At 30.6% G+C, this 19,880-nt stretch overlaps 2 protein-coding genes across 3 annotated transcripts in view; one reads left to right on the forward strand and one right to left on the reverse strand.

Annotated features, from left to right (window-relative positions):
- Window positions 1–19,880, reverse strand: part of nudC (nuclear distribution C, dynein complex regulator) — a 68,727-nt gene that overhangs the window by 38,254 nt on the left and 10,593 nt on the right. The gene's annotated exons all lie outside the window — the stretch shown is intronic.
- Window positions 15,053–19,880, forward strand: part of LOC105364042 (uncharacterized) — a 9,594-nt gene continuing 4,766 nt past the window's right edge. For both annotated transcript variants that reach the window (XM_011501889.1, XM_011501890.1), the window contains exon 1: window positions 15,053–15,416. In XM_011501889.1, the coding sequence (XP_011500191.1) occupies window positions 15,327–15,416 (90 nt within the window). In that variant the 5' untranslated portion in view covers window positions 15,053–15,326. The remainder of the gene's footprint in view (window positions 15,417–19,880) is intronic.

A 19,880-nucleotide genomic window follows, 5' to 3' on the forward strand; every position in this document is an offset into this window, starting at 1 on the left:
AAATCAACCTTTAACGTACAAACGAAGAGATGATAACTTAGCATGAAGGTATATACTATAACCAATTGCTACTTGCAGTATTTTTCACTCTACCAAGAATTATTCTGTGATTATTATTATCACAATACCGATTTTTTCTTATTATAATATAATTACGGTCGAGTTCAGATACCCTGATTATTAAAAAGTAATACCAAAAGCTTTGTTAAGCAGAGTAAAAAAAATAATAATAAACGACTAAAGAAATAGTTATACAATATACTTGTTCGTTAAACCTTTCCGTGCCGCACACATTGCTTCTTATAATTAAATATTAAATAAATAAATAATTACGAAATGAAATAGAAGCTGCACCTATCACAATCATAGAATGAAAAGTCGAACATCTCGCTGATTGCGGTGTATGACATTACGTCTGCCACTTAGAATCGTCCTTATTTGTTACATTACGCTATAGTTTCAAGATTACGTTAGATGATTAATATATAATTTTTCAATGTATTATCACCATTAGCTAATAGACAGCAACATTACCTATGAACCCTTTAATCCATAAGTTAAAATTAAAATATTTAACTGCTTATGTAAAAGACAATTATTACTAAATGTTATAGTATTTTGTGGCGTACACAACCAATCAATAATTTTACGCATAAAAATATAATTATTGTACCATGAAAAAATTCGTAATAGACTAGTACATTAACTTATAATAAAATTAATTTATCTCAAATTTGTTATAAATTACGATCAACATAGCGGTGAATTTATATCTTAATTCAATTTGTTTTGCTTAATAAATGGCGAAAATTATCCATTTTATACTTAAATAATTCATTAATTTTTATAACTAACATTTGCTTATGTATTTAGTTAAATATTAGCTTAGTATTAGTTAAATAAGTTTTTAATTCGCACTGTCATTCGCTGATGACAATAATTGCTTAATAATTACAAGTCTTTAGAAATCAACGTATAAATGACTTGATGCCTAGGTGTCTACGTATTTTTTTGCAGAATTAATACATAATACTAATCGGATAATTGTGATTCTATGATGCTTATTTTGAGACGCCAACTAACTACTAGAATAATTTTTTATTTTATTATATTTTATAATTGGAAAATGTTTTAACTCGTGCGACTTTAAAAGTAGTGATAAAAGTCAGCGGAAACAATGAACTATTTTTAGAAAGACATTCCTTAATTTAAAGCAATATACATTATATGAATCGATAAATTAACAAGACAATAATTATTACATTAAGGCATAAAAAATAGTAACAATATATTAATAACACGTAGGCATATTGTTATGCGCAAAAGAGTGAAGGTAAGTAAGAGTACAGAAAATATTTTTGAAAGATATTAAATTAATTTAATTCAAACTCTTCATTACTTGTACTCTAAAAAATTTAAAAGTATTTCAATCATTGTGGGCTTTGAGAAAATTTGAAAATTAATTCTACAAATATTAACAAAAGTGCAGTATTATTATAATTATAGATATATTTATATTGATCATTACTCCTACGTAAAGAATTTTTTAAATTAATACAAAAAGTAGAAAAGTAATGGTATGAACGGTTAATGATCTCACTTATCACTTTCACGTTACTTTTTAATGACAATCTATTTCGTGTTGTAAAACTAAATATGATCTTGGATCTTTTCATTATTAAGTACTCTATACATATGAACAAATATTTCTATAGTGATTTGTTTAATATTTATTATTTTATTAAATACTTTATATAATTTATATTTCCCGTAAAGTATTTAAATGATTTTGAGTTTGCACTTAAAAGGCCTCGCATAAATTTCTATACATTTGTTATTGGCAACAGTCATTACTTGATTTAACTAATCATTCAATTTAATTTGAATTAACAATATGACTAAATGACATAATAATATATATTTACTCATATATACAGCCACGTATACATATTTTCTTGAGTTTTCGTATTTTAAATATTGTAATTTATAAAAATATAAACTTTATTTCTATGATGGCAAAGAAATATTTTTTATTACATTATAATGTTGTAAAATTAGAAAAAAAGGCATAATTTGTCATAAGTCAATAATGACATTTGATATATTAAAGAAGAATCAGTCATTTTTCTGAAAATAATACAATTCACAAGTAAAACATTTTTACAATAATAATAATAATAATAATGAGTAACAATAATGCTTATTTCTACTTTTAATATGAATACTAACTTTTCTTGAATTTAAAGATAACTTTTATACAAAATTTTTATAATGCAATGGATTATTCCAAACCATCTTATTTTGCACTATAGATTTGAAGAAAATACATGCTTTCGGTAAGTTAAAAAAAAATTAATATTATATTGTCTTTCATAATGTGTTTTAAAATTTGAATTATTCTGACAATATATATTATTTAATAGCATATAATTTATTAAAATAAAGAGAATATCAGATACTGTTAAATAGCTTAGAATATATTTTATTTTAAAAACTAATTGCTATTGCAATCTAATATTAAGTATACAATTATAGCCAATTGAATATTAAAATATGGGTCATGAATAAAATAAGAAATAACTATCAATAATCTATAAAATACAGATCATGTTAATGGAATATGTGGTATGGCGTAAACGCATGTGTACACGCATACGCGCGCGCGCACACACACACACGCATACACGCATACACTTCTAATTACAAATTTTTTTTTTTTAATTATATGTACCCGAACATTTTATTTGTAAGTAATGTATAGTAATTTCGTTCTTTTATAATTTACAATTCAATGCTTTATGTTAACCTTGATTTTCAATTACAATTGCTGATGAAAAAATATGTATACGAGATAATAATAGACAAACAATATTTTATTCGTAAATTACTTTAAGCTTTTTTCCTTGATATAATTGTGAACTCATGCAAAAAGAAAAAAGAAAAAACTCATAAAAGTGATTGAAAATGATATCGTAAGTCTAAACTAAATTAAAATAGTATTACACTGAATTTAAATATATTTAACAGATTGTTAGATACCTTATATTTTACATTGATTGTTCAAGAATAAAATTACATCATTGAAATTCAATTACATTAGATAGATATGGTAGAATGTACAAATCATTTAAACAAATTATACGGCGTTTTCAAGCAACAGAAAATTTATTTCTAATTAATTTCATTCTATGCTCCATAATCTTATTGTATTAAAATTACGAGCAATACTGAAAACTGCAATTCAAATTAATTACTATAAACTAAGAGATATAACAATAATAAACTAAGAGAAATAACGGTGCCTAAATAAAAGACTTTTCGTACTCCTCGACACTTGAACGGTTCAAAAACAGTAGAGTGCAATTATAAGTATATGAAAAAATTCGGATGAATAAAGAATTCACTTAAAGAGCAAGAGACATGTTTAAAAAAAAAAAAAAGAAGAAAAAAAAAAGAAAAAAAAAGAAAAAAAAATTTGACATGTGGGTATGTGAGTCTGATCTCATAGTTATTATGCGCAACATTAAACATAACCTTGATCTTGAGCCTAAGCTAGTAGTAAGATGACAAAACCGGATTTTCGGGATTTCCAAGATTGAAATTTTCAATGCCTCTAAATAGGCCCTATCTGAGATCTCCGTGCCTTTGTTTTTAGGTTTTATAACGGTAGACTCGTTTAGATTTGCAAACGACGTCCTAACTATGAATACAAAATTACATGTTTCGCACTACTCGTTTTCTGGCTCATTGTTAAAAGCGAACGATTAATAGTAACGGATACTCTTTATTTTTGAAGCTAACAAGCTCGATTGTATGAGTATTGCCAGAAAAAGAAAATTTGATCGATTACTTCGCATCTTTTTATTCTTTTTTTTTTTCTTTTCGGCGTAATTAGAGCTATTAAACAGTTTAGTCTCACATTGTCCGTGGCAGTGAAATGTTGTGCCAACAAGTGAAAAATGAATTTCATACAAAATATTTCGTCCATAAATATCCGCAATTTAATACAATTATTGTTTAATTATATCGATAATATGCACTACTAAAATATCAACTGTCAATGCGTTAGAAAAGGTCCAATGTAAAAAATGTAAAAAGGACGTGTTAAGTAAACGATCGAAATTCTTCATCTATAAACACTGGAATCTCATCTTGTAATCACTTTCAATAGAAAATTGACCATAACAATCTCACTTAAAGCATTTACGCAACGAGTTATAATGCAAATTTTGAAGGTCTTCTTAGATCGTCCGACCCACATCTACGGTAAATGCCATATCTTCTTTATTGTAGCCACCTTTTATTCTTTTACATTTTTATCGTAAATTTTGTTTAGCCTAGGAGATTCGAAATTTTTGTCCTATGAAATGTAATGAATATTATGAATTCACAAAGTTTCGTAAAGAGCGCTATTTCGATAGGAGAAATAGCGATACGTGTATCGTTGATATCTATGAATCTTTAGATCGTTGAAATAGGTAAGAATTACCGTAAGATACCATTTACATTATTAGACATTAATTCTGTATTTAAATGTGGCAACATTATAATTTATCATGAGAAAAACGTTTCAAACTATAAATCCAAATACAAAGAGACGTTGGCTCTGTACCTTCATTATGTGAGAGGCTAAGGAGTTCAATTGCCAATCACCAATCCTTCTGCAATTTTCGATTTTTTATCAATCGCGAGTGGCTTGATAATAAAGTTTACAAATTAAATAAGTGAATGCTACATTAATTTATAAATTAAAAGGAACAAACAGTAGTATAAAGTGAACGTCTATGTGTTACTATAAAGAAGGTATGTGAAGATGATACAAAGTAGTTCAGGGATGTTGCTGTGAATCCTAGTCTTCGTCTAGTCGATAGTCTCACGCATTCGAAAGTTGCGGCATAAATGGCCCTGAAAATCCAGAGTAGGTAAAGCTTAAGTAAAACAAAGAAAGGATGTAAAAGCCTGGCTGCGAAGGCATGTATTATAAAACATTATCAACAAAAACAATGCAAAACAAAAGAAAAAGGAATATAAAAATAAATAAATAAAAAAAGAAAAACAAAGAAATTTATTAACTGAATCAATCACGCGGCTGAGCCATGACTCCATCGGCTTGTGCCTTATGCCAGCTTAACTCGCGATATTTTCAAAGTCAAGATATCAAAGATAAATAATGGAGTATTTAGTCCATTAGGTATAATGTTATATAACCGCGAATACGTATATTTCAATATTCTAACGCGAGCCAATAGGCCTTTCTCCAATTCGTCGTGGCGTTAGCATTATCTGTGATTTTCATCGTTAGACCGTGGCGGCTCTTGATTTCCAGACGGGAATGATAAGCGTGCAGATGAATTCCGGTTTATCTTTTCGAATGCAATAAATCGGCTTAAGAGCGAGTGTCTCTACTGCTGGTAAATCGCGTCCGGGTTCGCAATAAGGCAGCCTTGCACAAACTTGTATGTAGCCGCACGTTTATGTTCGACTGTGCGAACGGTTCTCCAACTTTTCATTATCTCTCATGGACCAGCGCATGCAATGTACAAAGGAGACGCGGAAACGGGCGCCACTGCATTTACTTTTTATTTTTACCCCGCTCCTCGTACCTTCGCACGCATGCGTTTCTTTACGTCATCGCATTCTATATCCTCCCGTATGACGTCAGTGTCTGATCCATTAAATCACGTAGTGTTCGATTTTTCACGACCACCGCCTCTACACATCTATTATTATAAAGTCTGTCGGTTTTACATGACGTCCATAATTTTTTGCACACACCACTTTTAACATGCTCACTTCGGTCTCCCTTTTACAAAATATTATTTAATGTATTTTAATGCTTTTAATATTAACAACGCAGTCTATCATATTTTTTTGTTTGTTTTTGTTTTTAATATTAATTATTGGCTTTTGACAATGAAATATAATCCGACGAATATCGCTACCTTTCTTAATATTCTACAATGTAATTCCATTCTTCTTATGTGACAAATTACTCTTAAATTGGAATTAAAAAATAATATTAGAATTTTAATTGAAAAACTATTTAAAATAATATTAATGATTATCTATATACTTATTACTATAAGATATTTATAATTACTTATATAATTACAAGATATATATATATATATATATAATTATTAATAACCAGCTATTTTTTCTTCATTGTTTTATTATTATTATTATTATTATTATTATTATAGTGTTAAAAATTAATATATAATATATAATATATATATATATATATATATATATAAATAAATCTAAAAATTCTTAAGAAGCTTTTTTTTACATTTTATATTCCAATATATATTATTACAATCTATTATAAACAATTTCGTTTGTTTATATTTAGATTTATTAAAAATAACTGAAGTATACGCACTATTCGTATCCTGTTACTTTTTGCTGCATTTTTCAACAAAAAAATTAACGTAATAATCGGATATACTATTAAACCAAAAGTACCGGATATATTGACATATTCATTTAATTAAATTTTGTATGTTACAAGATAATGCATCATATTATATGTAGGAAAAAAAATTGAAATTAATTTTAAAGAAATGATTTGTTATATACAAATTATGAAAATGAGGGTATATTTTAGAATTTTAAACTCTATAATAGATGCTTGTATACAAATATTATTTCGTACTCTTACACCAATATAATAACATAATGATAGTTTGAAATGAAGGTACAAAACGTTTGAAATATGTAAATGCAACATAGTTACTAACGAGTAAAATTTTTATGCATTCGTATCATCTTGCAAGAAAAAGTATATCTTATTATTATTGTACATTTAACAAAATTATCCAATCAAAATTATTTAAGTGCATGAAATTAATATTAATTATAATAATTTACATGTGATATATTATACGTTTAGTCGTTTTATAAATTTAGTTAAGAAAGCAATTAGTAGCTATGAAGCAGTAGAGTTCATTGTTTTAATGCTATGTACTTAAATGGACAATTTTCATCACTTAATAACTAAAACTGCCTTAAATATTTCACATTAACTTAAAAAAAAAAAAAGAAAAAAGAAAAAAGAAGAAATGTTAAACACGCCAGAAAAAACGAAATTCAATCTGAATCAAGCTGTAAACAAATAAAAATAACCGACGCCAATTCGTTGTAGGTAAGACGCGGAATAGCCGGGGAAAAAGAACGAGAGGGAGATTACCTGCGTACGTAAAAGGAGTATGTACGGGAAAAAATGAACGCCCGCAGACGTCAGAGTATGTACGAGCAAAAAAGAGGGGAAGCAAAGGAAAAAGGTCGAAGAGTAAATGGCGCCGGGAGGAAAAGCGAGACGCCGAGAAGTAAAAGCAAAAGATAATAAACATGTAGCAGGTGACGTATGTACCCGTAATATGCGCGTGCGTACATTAGTAACGGACGGACCGCGTGCAACGCCAATCCCTTTCGGCCTTACTCGATATATTATAGGAAACGAATAATCCAATGATATATATATATATATATATATATATGTCACATATACATATGAATATCTAGATTACTAAATACTGATGTAGGAGGAAGCCGTTGAGAGTTCTTCGGCCTTCGCCTCTCGTCCAAATACATTCGTATGTTTATTATACCTTTACCGATCAAAACTGTTAATCGCACAAAGTGCCGCCGCCCGACTTTGCTTTGTTTTACCTTTTTTGCTCGTCTAACGAATTGCCAGCCAATCCAAGCGCACACGGATTGTCCCTCTTCCGTACAGATTCCGATCTTCGATGCTTCTTTATTGCCGATGGCACTCAACCACATATGATTTTAGTATTTTAAGTAGGGCCTATAACACAAGAGTCACTCTCACGAATATTACACAAGAACAACAACGCGCATGGTACCTTAAGTAAGGATGTATCCTTTGTCCCTAGGTTTTCGTTTCACGTTTCCATCTAGTCATCGGCAATTCAGGCATACCATTTAGCAAACGAAATATCTAAAAGCATTTTTACAACTATTCTTTGTCACCTCGATGAAACATCATAGCTCGTGCTGTTATAACGCACGCACCGAGTCCGCTAATTTGCGAGGCATTTATCCAAGAAAATGGAGGCAATCAGAAAAGCATTTCGCATCGACGCAATTGTTCTTCCCGCAGCTAATTATAAGGAGATTTTCGTCCGGCGAGTGCCGCGCAACACCAACAAGGACATCATTACGAACGAAGGCGTACACACCTACGTGATATATAACTGATGATCAATTAGCAAATAGTGACGTCGTTGATGTCGCAGTAGTAGCGCGCGATTTACGGAATTGCGCGTCCACGTCGTCCTCGTCGGCTAGACTTTGAGGAAGGAATACCAAGACCTTGCCCGATACAATCAGTAATCGTGATTGCGGTCTCATGCAGGCGTATTCGCGCGCGAACTCACGCACACGCAGATAGTCTCTCTCTCTCTCTCTCTCTCTCTCTCTCTCTCTCTCTCTCTCTCTCTCTCTCTCTCTCTGACTCTCTCTGACTCTTTCTCTTCCTCTCTCACTCTCTCACCTTTTCTCTTCCTCTCTCTTCCTCTCTCTCTCTCTTTCTCTTTCTCTCTCTCTCTCTCTTTAAAAAACTTCCTTGCGGCAGCTCCGAAATTACATTTGCTCGGTCCTCTCTCACTCACTCTCTCTCTCTCTCTCTCTCTCTTTTGAGAGAACGAAAGGCGACGCAACGGTTTTTGTAGCGCCGTCTGAATTTCTAAAGCTGTCGGTCCGAGCGCGCCACTCATTGGCACACGTAGGGAATGAAGTCACTTTTTTGCCCATTTCATTCGGAGGGCTTGATTCGTCATCCACTTTAATACACCTTTTTTCGAAAAGGAATTTGAGCACACTTTTTAATGATTTCTAGAGCCTAACGTCTTTAAAAAGTGATTAGTTTTGTTTATTTCGTTATGGAAGATTCAATTCGTTATAGTATGGTCGTTTCATCAAATTATGGGTGAAAGAATTTTAAATAAACTTTTATAAATTGTGAGTTAATAAGCGATGAGTAAATATTTTTTGTTAAAAGCCTCATCCTGTCATTTACTTAGTTACTGACTAATTTAAGTTTGCCGCGATGAAATTCCATTATTAATTATTTTCGAATTACCGTGGTTAAAAGTGCAAGATCGAGAGTCGATTTATTTTCTTGAAAGCAAAAGTCATTTATCAAAATCAAAGCTCAAAGAATCTGTCCAAAACTGCTCAAGTATTTATAAGTATATTAAAATATTTTCGAAACAATATGAACAAAAAAAACAGACATTTTTATAAAAGAAAAACATCTATTACATTGAATTAATTATGACACCTGAATTCACTAAGTCAGCTGAATTGGTAATTTAACATTTTCTTACTAAACTCCATTGGAAATCTAAGAGAAAAAAATTGAAAGATCACGTATCACTGTGCAGATTTACGTCATTGGATAATTTCACTGGTTGGTGTTGTTTTTCTTATACCTTATGATTCTGCATTTAAAAACTTCCATATTGTCATGCTAAAACTATTCAATATATATGTTCGATAATAACAAATTTAAGAGACAAGCAGAGGGAGGCGCGAGAGGGACAAAGGCAAACAAATCAAATGACACATACCTCGTTAATTATACAACTAATTTTTCAAATGGTAATATTGTATTAAATACATCTAAGAAATAATTTGTTTGTTAAAAGAAAAATTCGATTAAATAAGGATAAATAATCAGAAATTTACAATAAGCTACCTAATAAACGTAATTAGGTATTATGTTCAAAGTAATTATAATTCAGATATATTGTGACTTAAATTATTATGTATAAGCTGTAGTCTATATTTATTTTAAATATCATAAATATAATTAAGAAATACGAAAAGACTCGTTAAATGGTAGGACATGAATTCATCGTGTTTCTGACCGTATTAACAATTTCTATTTATCTGTATGTATTTATCTAATTTTGATGTATTTACTTCTTAAAATAAATATTTCAACAAAAACAAGTGAAATTAATAATCATGTTCTCTCCAGGTTATATTTTTAATTTTTGTACCTTTCGAGTAAATAAATACATAATTTAAGTGTTGTGTAAAAAACGTACGATCATGGAATTTTTGTGTGAAAATAGTTAAAAGAATGTTATTGCACGTTAATGCGTGATTTTCTTAATTAAAATTTTCTATTATTGAAAGGAGTTTATTAATTACTTCATTTAAAATGTTAGACGTTGTAGTTAATTATTTTTATCAAGCACAATTATAAACCTATTGATAATATTTTTTTAAGAATCGATCTTTATTTCAAAACAATATAAATTTTTTACAATTTCTTTATTACTTTATAATTATTTTAACAAAAATTATTTACATTTTTCATGTCAATTTAAATAAATATTTGTTAAATATTAAACGTGAATAAAGTATATAAAATAATAGAATAATCCAATTTAAATTTGTATGGGATATAAATAAACCGCTTCATAAAGAATCCATTCAATAACAAAAAAAAAAAAAAAAAAAAAAAAAATTTCTTTTTTTTTTACTATTGTAGAAAACATTAATTAAATTTTGTATCAAACTATCAAAAGACATTCTTGTGTTATTAAATGAAACTTTTTTTTTTATATTATTCCTAATAAACAATTGATATTGTAGATAACTCCTTATAAAAATATCATGTATAATTATTTTACAAATACAGAAAAAAACTAGAATAATTTTATTCGATAAAAAATATTTCAATAGCATTTTTCCCGACTATCGGTATGATAAAATTAAATTCTGACAAATTCTTTGAGTTATGATTAATAAGAGTCAGTAAGATTGTCTTTATTAAGATACATCAATATATTCAGCGCTAAGATATTATTAAAAATATAAATAAGGACTCGAGATTTTGTATTTCAAAAAAATAAAATAAAAAGGTGTACCATAAAAAATACGAATTAGTGAAAAAAAAAAAAAAATAATATAATGATATGACGGAGCCTAAAGAAACATAAATTTGACTACACCAACAATTTTGAAAAAATAAATATCATTAAATATCTATTAGTTTATTATTTATTTTATTCATATATAATATCAATGTAATATAAACATATTAATGCATTTTTATGTTTGAATATTTGAGCATCTTCAACACCAATATATATTATAATTTTAATAATATTTTATAAGTAGTATGCTTGTAAGGATTTTTATTTATTGGACATAATATATTGAAATGCAAAGAAATTTATATTGTAACATAATTAGCCGAATAAGAGATTTTTTATGTATTTAAATAATGAATTCGAAATAAAGCAAATATTTAAAAATTAGTTTAGTATCAATATAAACAAATTTCATCACAAACATTGGGGATTATCTAATAAAAAGATAAAATTTTTTAAAACCTTACCTATGTAAGTAAAAGTATATTTTTCATTACGTTCATTTCATTTATATTATATGTATTGCCATTAAAACTCATCGGCATTTAACTTCAATATTAATAATATTTGGTAGTCATGTTAATACTATTATTTTTATTCTTACAATAAAAAATAATTGTTATTCTAATTTTTACGCCAAATTTTATTAAAGAAGAGAATAGAATTAAGATTTTATATTGTAACCTTGATTATTAAACGAATGTGAGAAATACTAAGTTTATAGAGGTTTTCCCAAACGGACAATACGTTTATTGTACAGATGCGCTAACAGTTATTTGTAAATAATTTACTATTATTATTATTTTATCACAAATGAAATATAATCTTATTATGAATTGTATAGGGAGAATAATTAAAATATTATGCTTGACGCTTATTAATCGTGACAGCTCTCAACACAATATTTATATATATATATATATATATATATATATAATTAAAATTTTTTAATAATTTTAATTTAATACTGATCATCTAACAAATATGAATTTTTAATGTTTTTAAAATTTTAAAACGCACTTTATCTTTTTAAAGAAATTCAAGTGAAACCTAAACATGTAAGAATTGTTACTGAAAAGTGTATATTAAATAAGTCAACATTCTTGTTAAAAATAAGAATAATGTAGTTTATACATATTTAATACTGAATAATTTCATACATGTTAATTGAGACTCCGTGTAATAAATAGAACATGTTTGAGGTGCCAAAAATGAATTTGTATACAGTAGTTCGTATATTTATATTAACGAATATGAGTGACACAGAATAGCGTAAAAACATATATAAATAAAAAATAGATGTCAAAAGTTAAAAACTCATACGTGTTTCGATGAGTTTTTTCAACTGACAGATTGATCTCCCGTTGTCACGTAAAATTTTTATATGTAAATGTAAGAGGGCATAGCAAAAAGAACCGCATTGCTGCGGTTAGGAAAATAATCTAAATAGATCTTACAGACAAGAACTGGCCATGAGCTTGTTCCGTTCCATTACACGACCTTAACATTTATTCTTCCTGTTTTGTCGACGCCTGCTTTATTAATTCACTCTACAAAAACTCGAATTCCGTTATCGAATTTACCCTACTCATCAAATTCCCTACTACAATAAACCTCCATTTATTAAGGCAATAAAAAATTACAATAATTAAAAACATGCGTTCATAATTGTAAATAATATTTTAATATCGAATGAATTTATCGTCAAATAATAATAATAATAATAATAATACGCTTCACATTTTTATAACACAAATTAAATTTGTATAAAAAATAATTATATCTTTAGTCAAACCTGAAGAACGCACACTTTTTTGTTAATAAAATGTGATAATTTCTTCGGTTTAGGCAAACTACATAATTAACAAATATCGTAAAAATATTGAATATACTATACATAAAAAGAAAACTATATACGTATATGTAATATGTAAATTATCTTATTTTAATTAAACACTTTCAGTAATAAATTAATTGCTGTCTCTTTGTAAATATGGAAAATAAAGATAAAAAAACCACTCAGGAATGAGGGTTTATTGGGTTTATTGGGATGCTTGGGTTTATTCAATAATATAAAATCTTATTGTTCAAAATCGATAATTTAAGTAATATGTAATATAAGATATTAATATCAAATCCAATATTAATTCTTCTCCATGTGTTTGTAAAAACTTCGAACTTGTAAAAAATGTAATTATAATTCAAGAAGGTAGATTATTTAATGAATACTTAGTGCTTCGGTCATTCGATTGAAATCAGGTTCATTTTTATCAAATGCAATGGATAAAAATAAATAATTTATTAAATATATATATTAACATTTAATTTTATAAAATATTATTATTAAATTATATATTTATAATTGTTTAAATTAATTCTGTCATCTTAATTAAGCAAGACGATCTTAATACATTTCATTAAAACTGTTTTTCCAATCAACAATTTTACTGCATGAAATGAACCATTACTTTATGTACATATCAATTTCTCTTATCTAATTAAGCATTAAATTAGTTTCTATTACATTTAATGCAAAGTATTAATATTTTAAATATTATCTATAATTGAAATTCGGTTTTAATTCTGGCATTAGTTACGTCATCATCAAATTATGATTCTAAAGAAATTACATACACTCGAAGAAAGTTTCACATTTAAAATCTCATATTTTGTATATATAATAAAATGTTTTGTTAGGGGTATTTTATTTTTAGCAGTCCGTTATCAACAAGCGAAAATGTTGTGTCTTCAAAGTCCTACGACTATGTTTATTTTGCTACTCGAGTTGTATTTATAAGTATTGTGAATTGCAATATGTTATCGTGATTTAGCCTTTTACGATTCTTAGCAAAACGTTAGAATAATAATATAATTTGCTCTTTCATCCCTGCTCTTAAAAGCGATTTATATTTACAGTGTCCAATCATAATACCGAGTTTCTTATGCAACGTTAGCTTCGACTTGCTAGATTTCTATAAGCACATTATGAGAATCACGAAAAAACTTCCTAGACATATTCTTTTTTTCTACAATAAAAAATTGATTTACTTTCTACCTGCAGCTTTCTAATTTAAATAATTTGATATAACACATTCTTACGTATTGCCAATCCTGCTCTATGTGAGTTAGACCACGTCACCAAAGTTCAGCTTTTATAACGAAGCAAAATGTATCCTACCGATTCCAAAAGAATATCTCTTATCTATTTAGTAAGGATTGTCTTATGGACGAATTTTTAATAAAATAAAAGAACATTTATAATTCGGATGGCCCGCATAACGGGCGAATAATTAATTTGCACATGCCCCGGCCGCACTTCTAATCAGATTTAGATTATAGAGAGTAATAGCGGAGCTAATGGCGATAGAAACGGAAGCTGCGGGTAGATAAAATGGTAAGGACGAGCGTGGGATGTCAAAAGGAGCGTAAAATTGGCTAATTAAATGATGCTTTGAACGGCGTGAGGCATTGGCCGATTGGCGCGAGGCGAAAAATGAGGGGAGTAAAAACGGGAAAAAAGGCGTAGAAAAAACGCGGACTGCTCCTGTTAAATAACCGCGTGCATTGAATAATAAGCCTCGTTGTCGTGTCTTACGCTGGAGGAAGAGTGCGAGATGAGAAGGCGTTGTGAGAATGCGAGGAGGGCAAGAGGCAGCACGTTGCGTATTGTTGCGTGCCCGTGATGAAGAAGTAAGGGAGGCGAGGAAAGGATGTTGTGCTGGTGCAGACGGAGGTGGGAATGTCGAGAGACAGGTTAAGCACGCGCTCGGCGAATTCCTGGGTGGGGGCCCCGAGGGTATAAGAGCAGCCCGCGTCCCTCGCTGGAGCCAGTCGGTCAGCTCTCAGGCTCGGATGCACTGCGGCTCGGCCGTGCAAGAGTCGTCGATACTCTCCTCGCTATTTTCGCGGCTCTCCGGACGTTTTCCGTGCAGCGTGACACTGCCGCGCCTCCCCCACGCCCCATCGCAGCCCGCCCCCTCCCCTCTTCCGCGTGACTTTCACCCGGTCGGATCGGCAGCGAGAGCCGAGAGTGAGAACCGGTCGGATAGTCAATGTGAGCCTCGTCTCTCCCCCGCACACGATCCGGAGACAAAGACACGCTCTAGTTTCATTCTTTTTTTTTTTCTTTTTTTTTATTCTCCACCCTCACCCAACACTCATCCACCCACCCAACCAACTACCTACCCTACGCTTAACCATCGAAGACGCGTCTTTCCTAGTTCGATTAAGCGCTCGTCAGAAGCGCTAAAAAAAAACGACGGCCGACGGAGCCTGAGGCGCTTGCAAAAGCCAGCGATCAGCGACCATCGGCCGTCGGCGTCGCCGTTATCGTCATCATCGTCATCCTCCTCGTCATCTTCGTCGTACTCTCGATCATCGTCCACGTACCTGCCTGTTGTATAATTGGCTATGGTGCAATCGAGAATTTCAAAAATGCCCGACGCCAAAATCAACGCGCAAGAGGCTTTGTTCGGCAGGCACGAGGGGGCCGGCTTAGACGTAAGTTCTCAAATACAATTACATTTGATATTGAGAAAGGGACGTTGGTGTACGTTCGCGGTACTGCGATGCATACCTCGCCCTCTCTACCTTTGCTGCAATCCTCAGCGCCATATCAAGCCAATAACTTTCCTTACCTTCGCGCACATTTGTCCAACTACTTTACTTGACTCGCGTCCTCACGAACGCACGATAATTGTAAAGTAGAGGGAGATAAGTGATTGGAGTGAGTGAGAGAGAGAGAGTGTATGTGTGTGTGTGTGTGTGTTCGTGTGCGCGCGCGCGCGTGAGGAAAAGAGAGAGAGAGAGAGAAAGAGCGCGAATATTGCTGTTTTCATTTTAACGGCGGCTCATCAAGGCGCCGAGCATCCACCCGACAGCCGCTTCATTAAATAATAACATTACGTAAAATAAAGATGTAAGCCGATAAACTGTAAATACCTATTTATGGGTATCGATATAACCGCAAGTGATTGATACGTGTTATGCGAACCTTTTTGAAATTACAAGTAATAATGTATGACACGTCGGGAATTTGTATCCTCGGCGCTCGTGAGGGACTGGCCTCGATTTTTCACTTGCGCACTCGATAATACATTCAACAACAAAAAAGGGAAAAATATTCTGGCTGACATTGTGATGTTTCAGATTTAATTAATAAGACCAACAGCTTGTAGGTCACTATATGTTGGCTATAAGCTTCGACTATAGATCCCAATGCCCGATTGCACTAAGCAACTAGCGAATACGCAGGTCTTATATTAAACGCGAAAAGTGAAAAACATTTATTACGGCTAAGTATATAATTCCTATTTGTATAGGTTTATCTGCATACATTCCTAGAACCGGATTACCTCTCCGCGATTAAACTTCGTATTTACTGTTAGAAATGCGGTGCATTGATCTATTCATATTTTTTTTGTTTTGTTTTTTTTTTGTTTTGTTTTTGTTTGTTTGTTTTTTTTTTTTTTTGTAACTATTAAAATGTCTATAGAACATTCTAATCAACGGATAAAATTTTGAAAGTATACTGCTTATTGCCGGATTAAAGGGAATACGAGTGGTGCTTGAAATTAATAACCGGTGCTGTTATTATGACAATCATTTCATTTGACTACTATATAAATATAATATGTAAACTTATCTAGAAAATTAACGGCCAATTACGCTAACGATTTGTGCGCGCAATGTTAATCATTAATTATACTTATAAATATAATAATATAATTATAATCATGAATAAATTTATAATTTATAATTTATAAATTAAGTTGGAAAATTAATGGGGAAAAATTCCTAATGACCTAAATATTAAGATCTTATTAAATATTATTTAAGATTGATATTTCACACATTTTTGTAATATTTGAATTATTAAATCATGCAATGGGTAATTTCATGAACATTTTATATACCAGTTTCTTTCAAATGATATAAATTTAATTGAATTATAAATTAATTAATTTAATTAAAAATTAATTGAAAAGTATAATGTTGACGATGTGAATCTTGCGAAGTCCCGATTTATAAGCGATAAAATTTTATTTTTCTAATCGTCTGGATAACGAACTATATTATCGTTAAACATTGTTATTTCTACTTATTATTATTAAAACGTCAAAATCACATCTGAATAAAGTCTGGCAATAATAAATAAAATCCTGTATTAATTTATTAAATATCGATAGATTTTCTATAATTTTCTGAATACCTATTTTAAAATTTGCACATAAAATTTGTTTTATATTCTGTGCCATGGAATAAATAAAAGTACATAATTCGCAATTCAGTTTTATGGGTGCTCACTAACTGCAAATGAATCAGTAAACGAGTAATAGAGAATCTTAAATGGTTTTGACAATTGGTCAATTTTTTAACAGCAAATAATTATGTGAACAAGATATCATCGGTTTTCCTGAATAATTATCTGAATTTTAATATAGTTTTATATAATGGTAAAAGCTAGGCTTCGGTATATAGTTTTACATAATGATAGAAGTTAACTAAGGATATGGGCGTATTAGCTTTAAAAATTTCTCCGAGAAAACGAAACTTTACGACTTCAATTTTTGCAGTTATGAAATACTGCAAAATAACATTAAAACTTATTCGTTTTAAAATGAAGAGAAAAAAAGTTCATTACAATTACGAGTATGTATGGTGGTGCCACGCATTATTAAAAATTCTTTTACTAGCAGCATAAAAAATCAATTTATTTGAAAAATCACGTACAATTATGAAAAGAATGTTACTCTCTTTCTCTCTCTCTCTCTCTCTGTGTGTGTGTGTGTGTGTGCGTGCGCGCGCGGAGCATTAATACAAATAGTTGAAGTATATATATATATATATTTATATATATATATTTTTATATAATACAAGTTTTAATCGGTAGAAATAGAATTTTTAAGAAATCGATCGACATCTCGAACCATCATTATGACTAATAGTCTCAACATGAATAAGAAAGATCGGTGCAATTATTGAAAGCTACAACTATAAGAACGCTTGCGGTTAAGCGGACCATAACGTAAAAGAAATTATGGAATCGCGTGGCTTCAAACAATATTTTCTTTCCTATTTTCTAAATTGTTACGTGTTGCGACGGACTCGGAAGCGACTGAAAGCATCATTGCAAAATAAATCTTATTCCTTGGATTTTTGCTGAGTAGCCAACGTGGCCGTACGGCGCGGATGCTTCAAAGTAAAAAGTGGAGAAGCTTATAGTTGAAACGATAATCTTCGTAACTCTTAACTTTCACTGCTAACATACAGCGACAATCGGAGAATTGAATAATCTTATGGTGGGCCTCTCGACGGTATTCGAATCCTTTCATTATACAAATGTTCCGATTCTCATGCCGATTTTTCGCCGATTATTCGCGTGACTGAAAAATCTCGTACCGATGTGAACGCCACGAAATGGAGAAATAGGTACAGAGTAGCGCATGATCAGCGAATATCCGCGATAATGATGACAGGGACGCTGGTCTTCGATTGTCCTGGCTCGCGGGACTTGATACACAGGATAAATAATTACGGCTACATTTTGTCGCTCGTACAATGACAGAATGACATAATGACTTCGCCGCGTAAGCATATTCACTTTGGAGTAAGAAAACGGGAATTCGGCGCCAAGTGGGGAGTTTGTTTCATTTCTTCTTCTCCATTTTCTCCTTCTTCTTCTTCTTCTTCTTCTTATTCTTCATCTTCTACTGTTTCTTCTATTTATTCTTCTTCTTCATCATTATTATTTTCTTGTTCTTCGTGTTTTTCGCTTACGTTCTCATAAATATGCAATGAGCTTCAACGAAGCGACTTGCTCGTTGCATTTTCACAAAGGGCTGAACCGATATCCACTTATTTTTAGAATTGCAATCGCAGCACGGTAATTCAATTAAGAGCAACAAAACTCGCTGGCAATGCCACTCATTGTTTATTCGCCTCTTTGTAATAAGGTAAATTCTTACCTAATAACCGCATGCCTCTTTCCACGTATTCTTTTCACCTGTCTTAAAAGGTTAAAAAACCTTTAAAGTCATTTTGATTTAACTATTGAGATAATTTTAAACTGGATTTGTGCATAAAATTATAATTAAAATTACGTAACTGCGAGTATTTAAGGCCTCTTGCTACTTAAAAAAGAAAAGGAAAAAAAAATGAAATCTTGATAAACATAATGGTGTCATTGTTAATTTTAAATTTCTTTACATAGTAGAAACTTGATTACATTTTATAAATGATGATATAGATGACTTCGTGAAATGCTTCACTAAATATAATCAAATTTATCTCCAAGTTCAAGTATCCTATTGAAATCCTATTGAAAAACTATCGAACAGAAGATAGCATAATAAATGTTACCAATTTAAAGTTGTTACTATGGAATCATTCCTTACGGAATAAATTTAAATCACGCTGCAATATTACATATGCTTGTTGTTCTCCTGAAAGCGAGGTGAATTTATCTTTTCAATTGGGCGATCAGTGGCCAAGAATAATCAGCAAGTCAATACTCTAATCATTTCTATAAACGAAAACAATAACAAAAATTAAAAGGAAAAAGAACGAATTTGTTAAGAACTTTACACTGCCAATAAAGAGCATTAAGGACAAAAGAGTTATGCAAATTTGATTCTTTTTCTCATTGCTTTCTCCCCCCCACCCCACCCCCGCCCCTCTTTTTCTTACTCTCAATCTCATTTTTGTACATTCCCTCTCCTTTCTCTTGTTCATTTTGTTTTTGACTTTTTTTCTCTCTCGTACTCCCCTGTACTGTCAACACAATGAACTCCTTCTACAATAAATCCTTAGAATTACTTGCATACGCGAGACCACACTAACAATCTCATTAATTTTAATTACAAGAATTTTACTATTTTCCAATTAAGAACGAAAAAAAAATCGATTCTTTGCAAAATTAACGCTTCTGTAAAACAAAATGATCGCAACAAATGATTGTATATT

The sequence above is a fragment of the Ceratosolen solmsi genome, unplaced genomic scaffold (assembly GCF_000503995.2).
Source record: "Ceratosolen solmsi marchali unplaced genomic scaffold, CerSol_1.0 scaffold23, whole genome shotgun sequence".
In the NCBI taxonomy this organism is placed as follows: domain Eukaryota; kingdom Metazoa; phylum Arthropoda; class Insecta; order Hymenoptera; family Agaonidae; genus Ceratosolen; species Ceratosolen solmsi.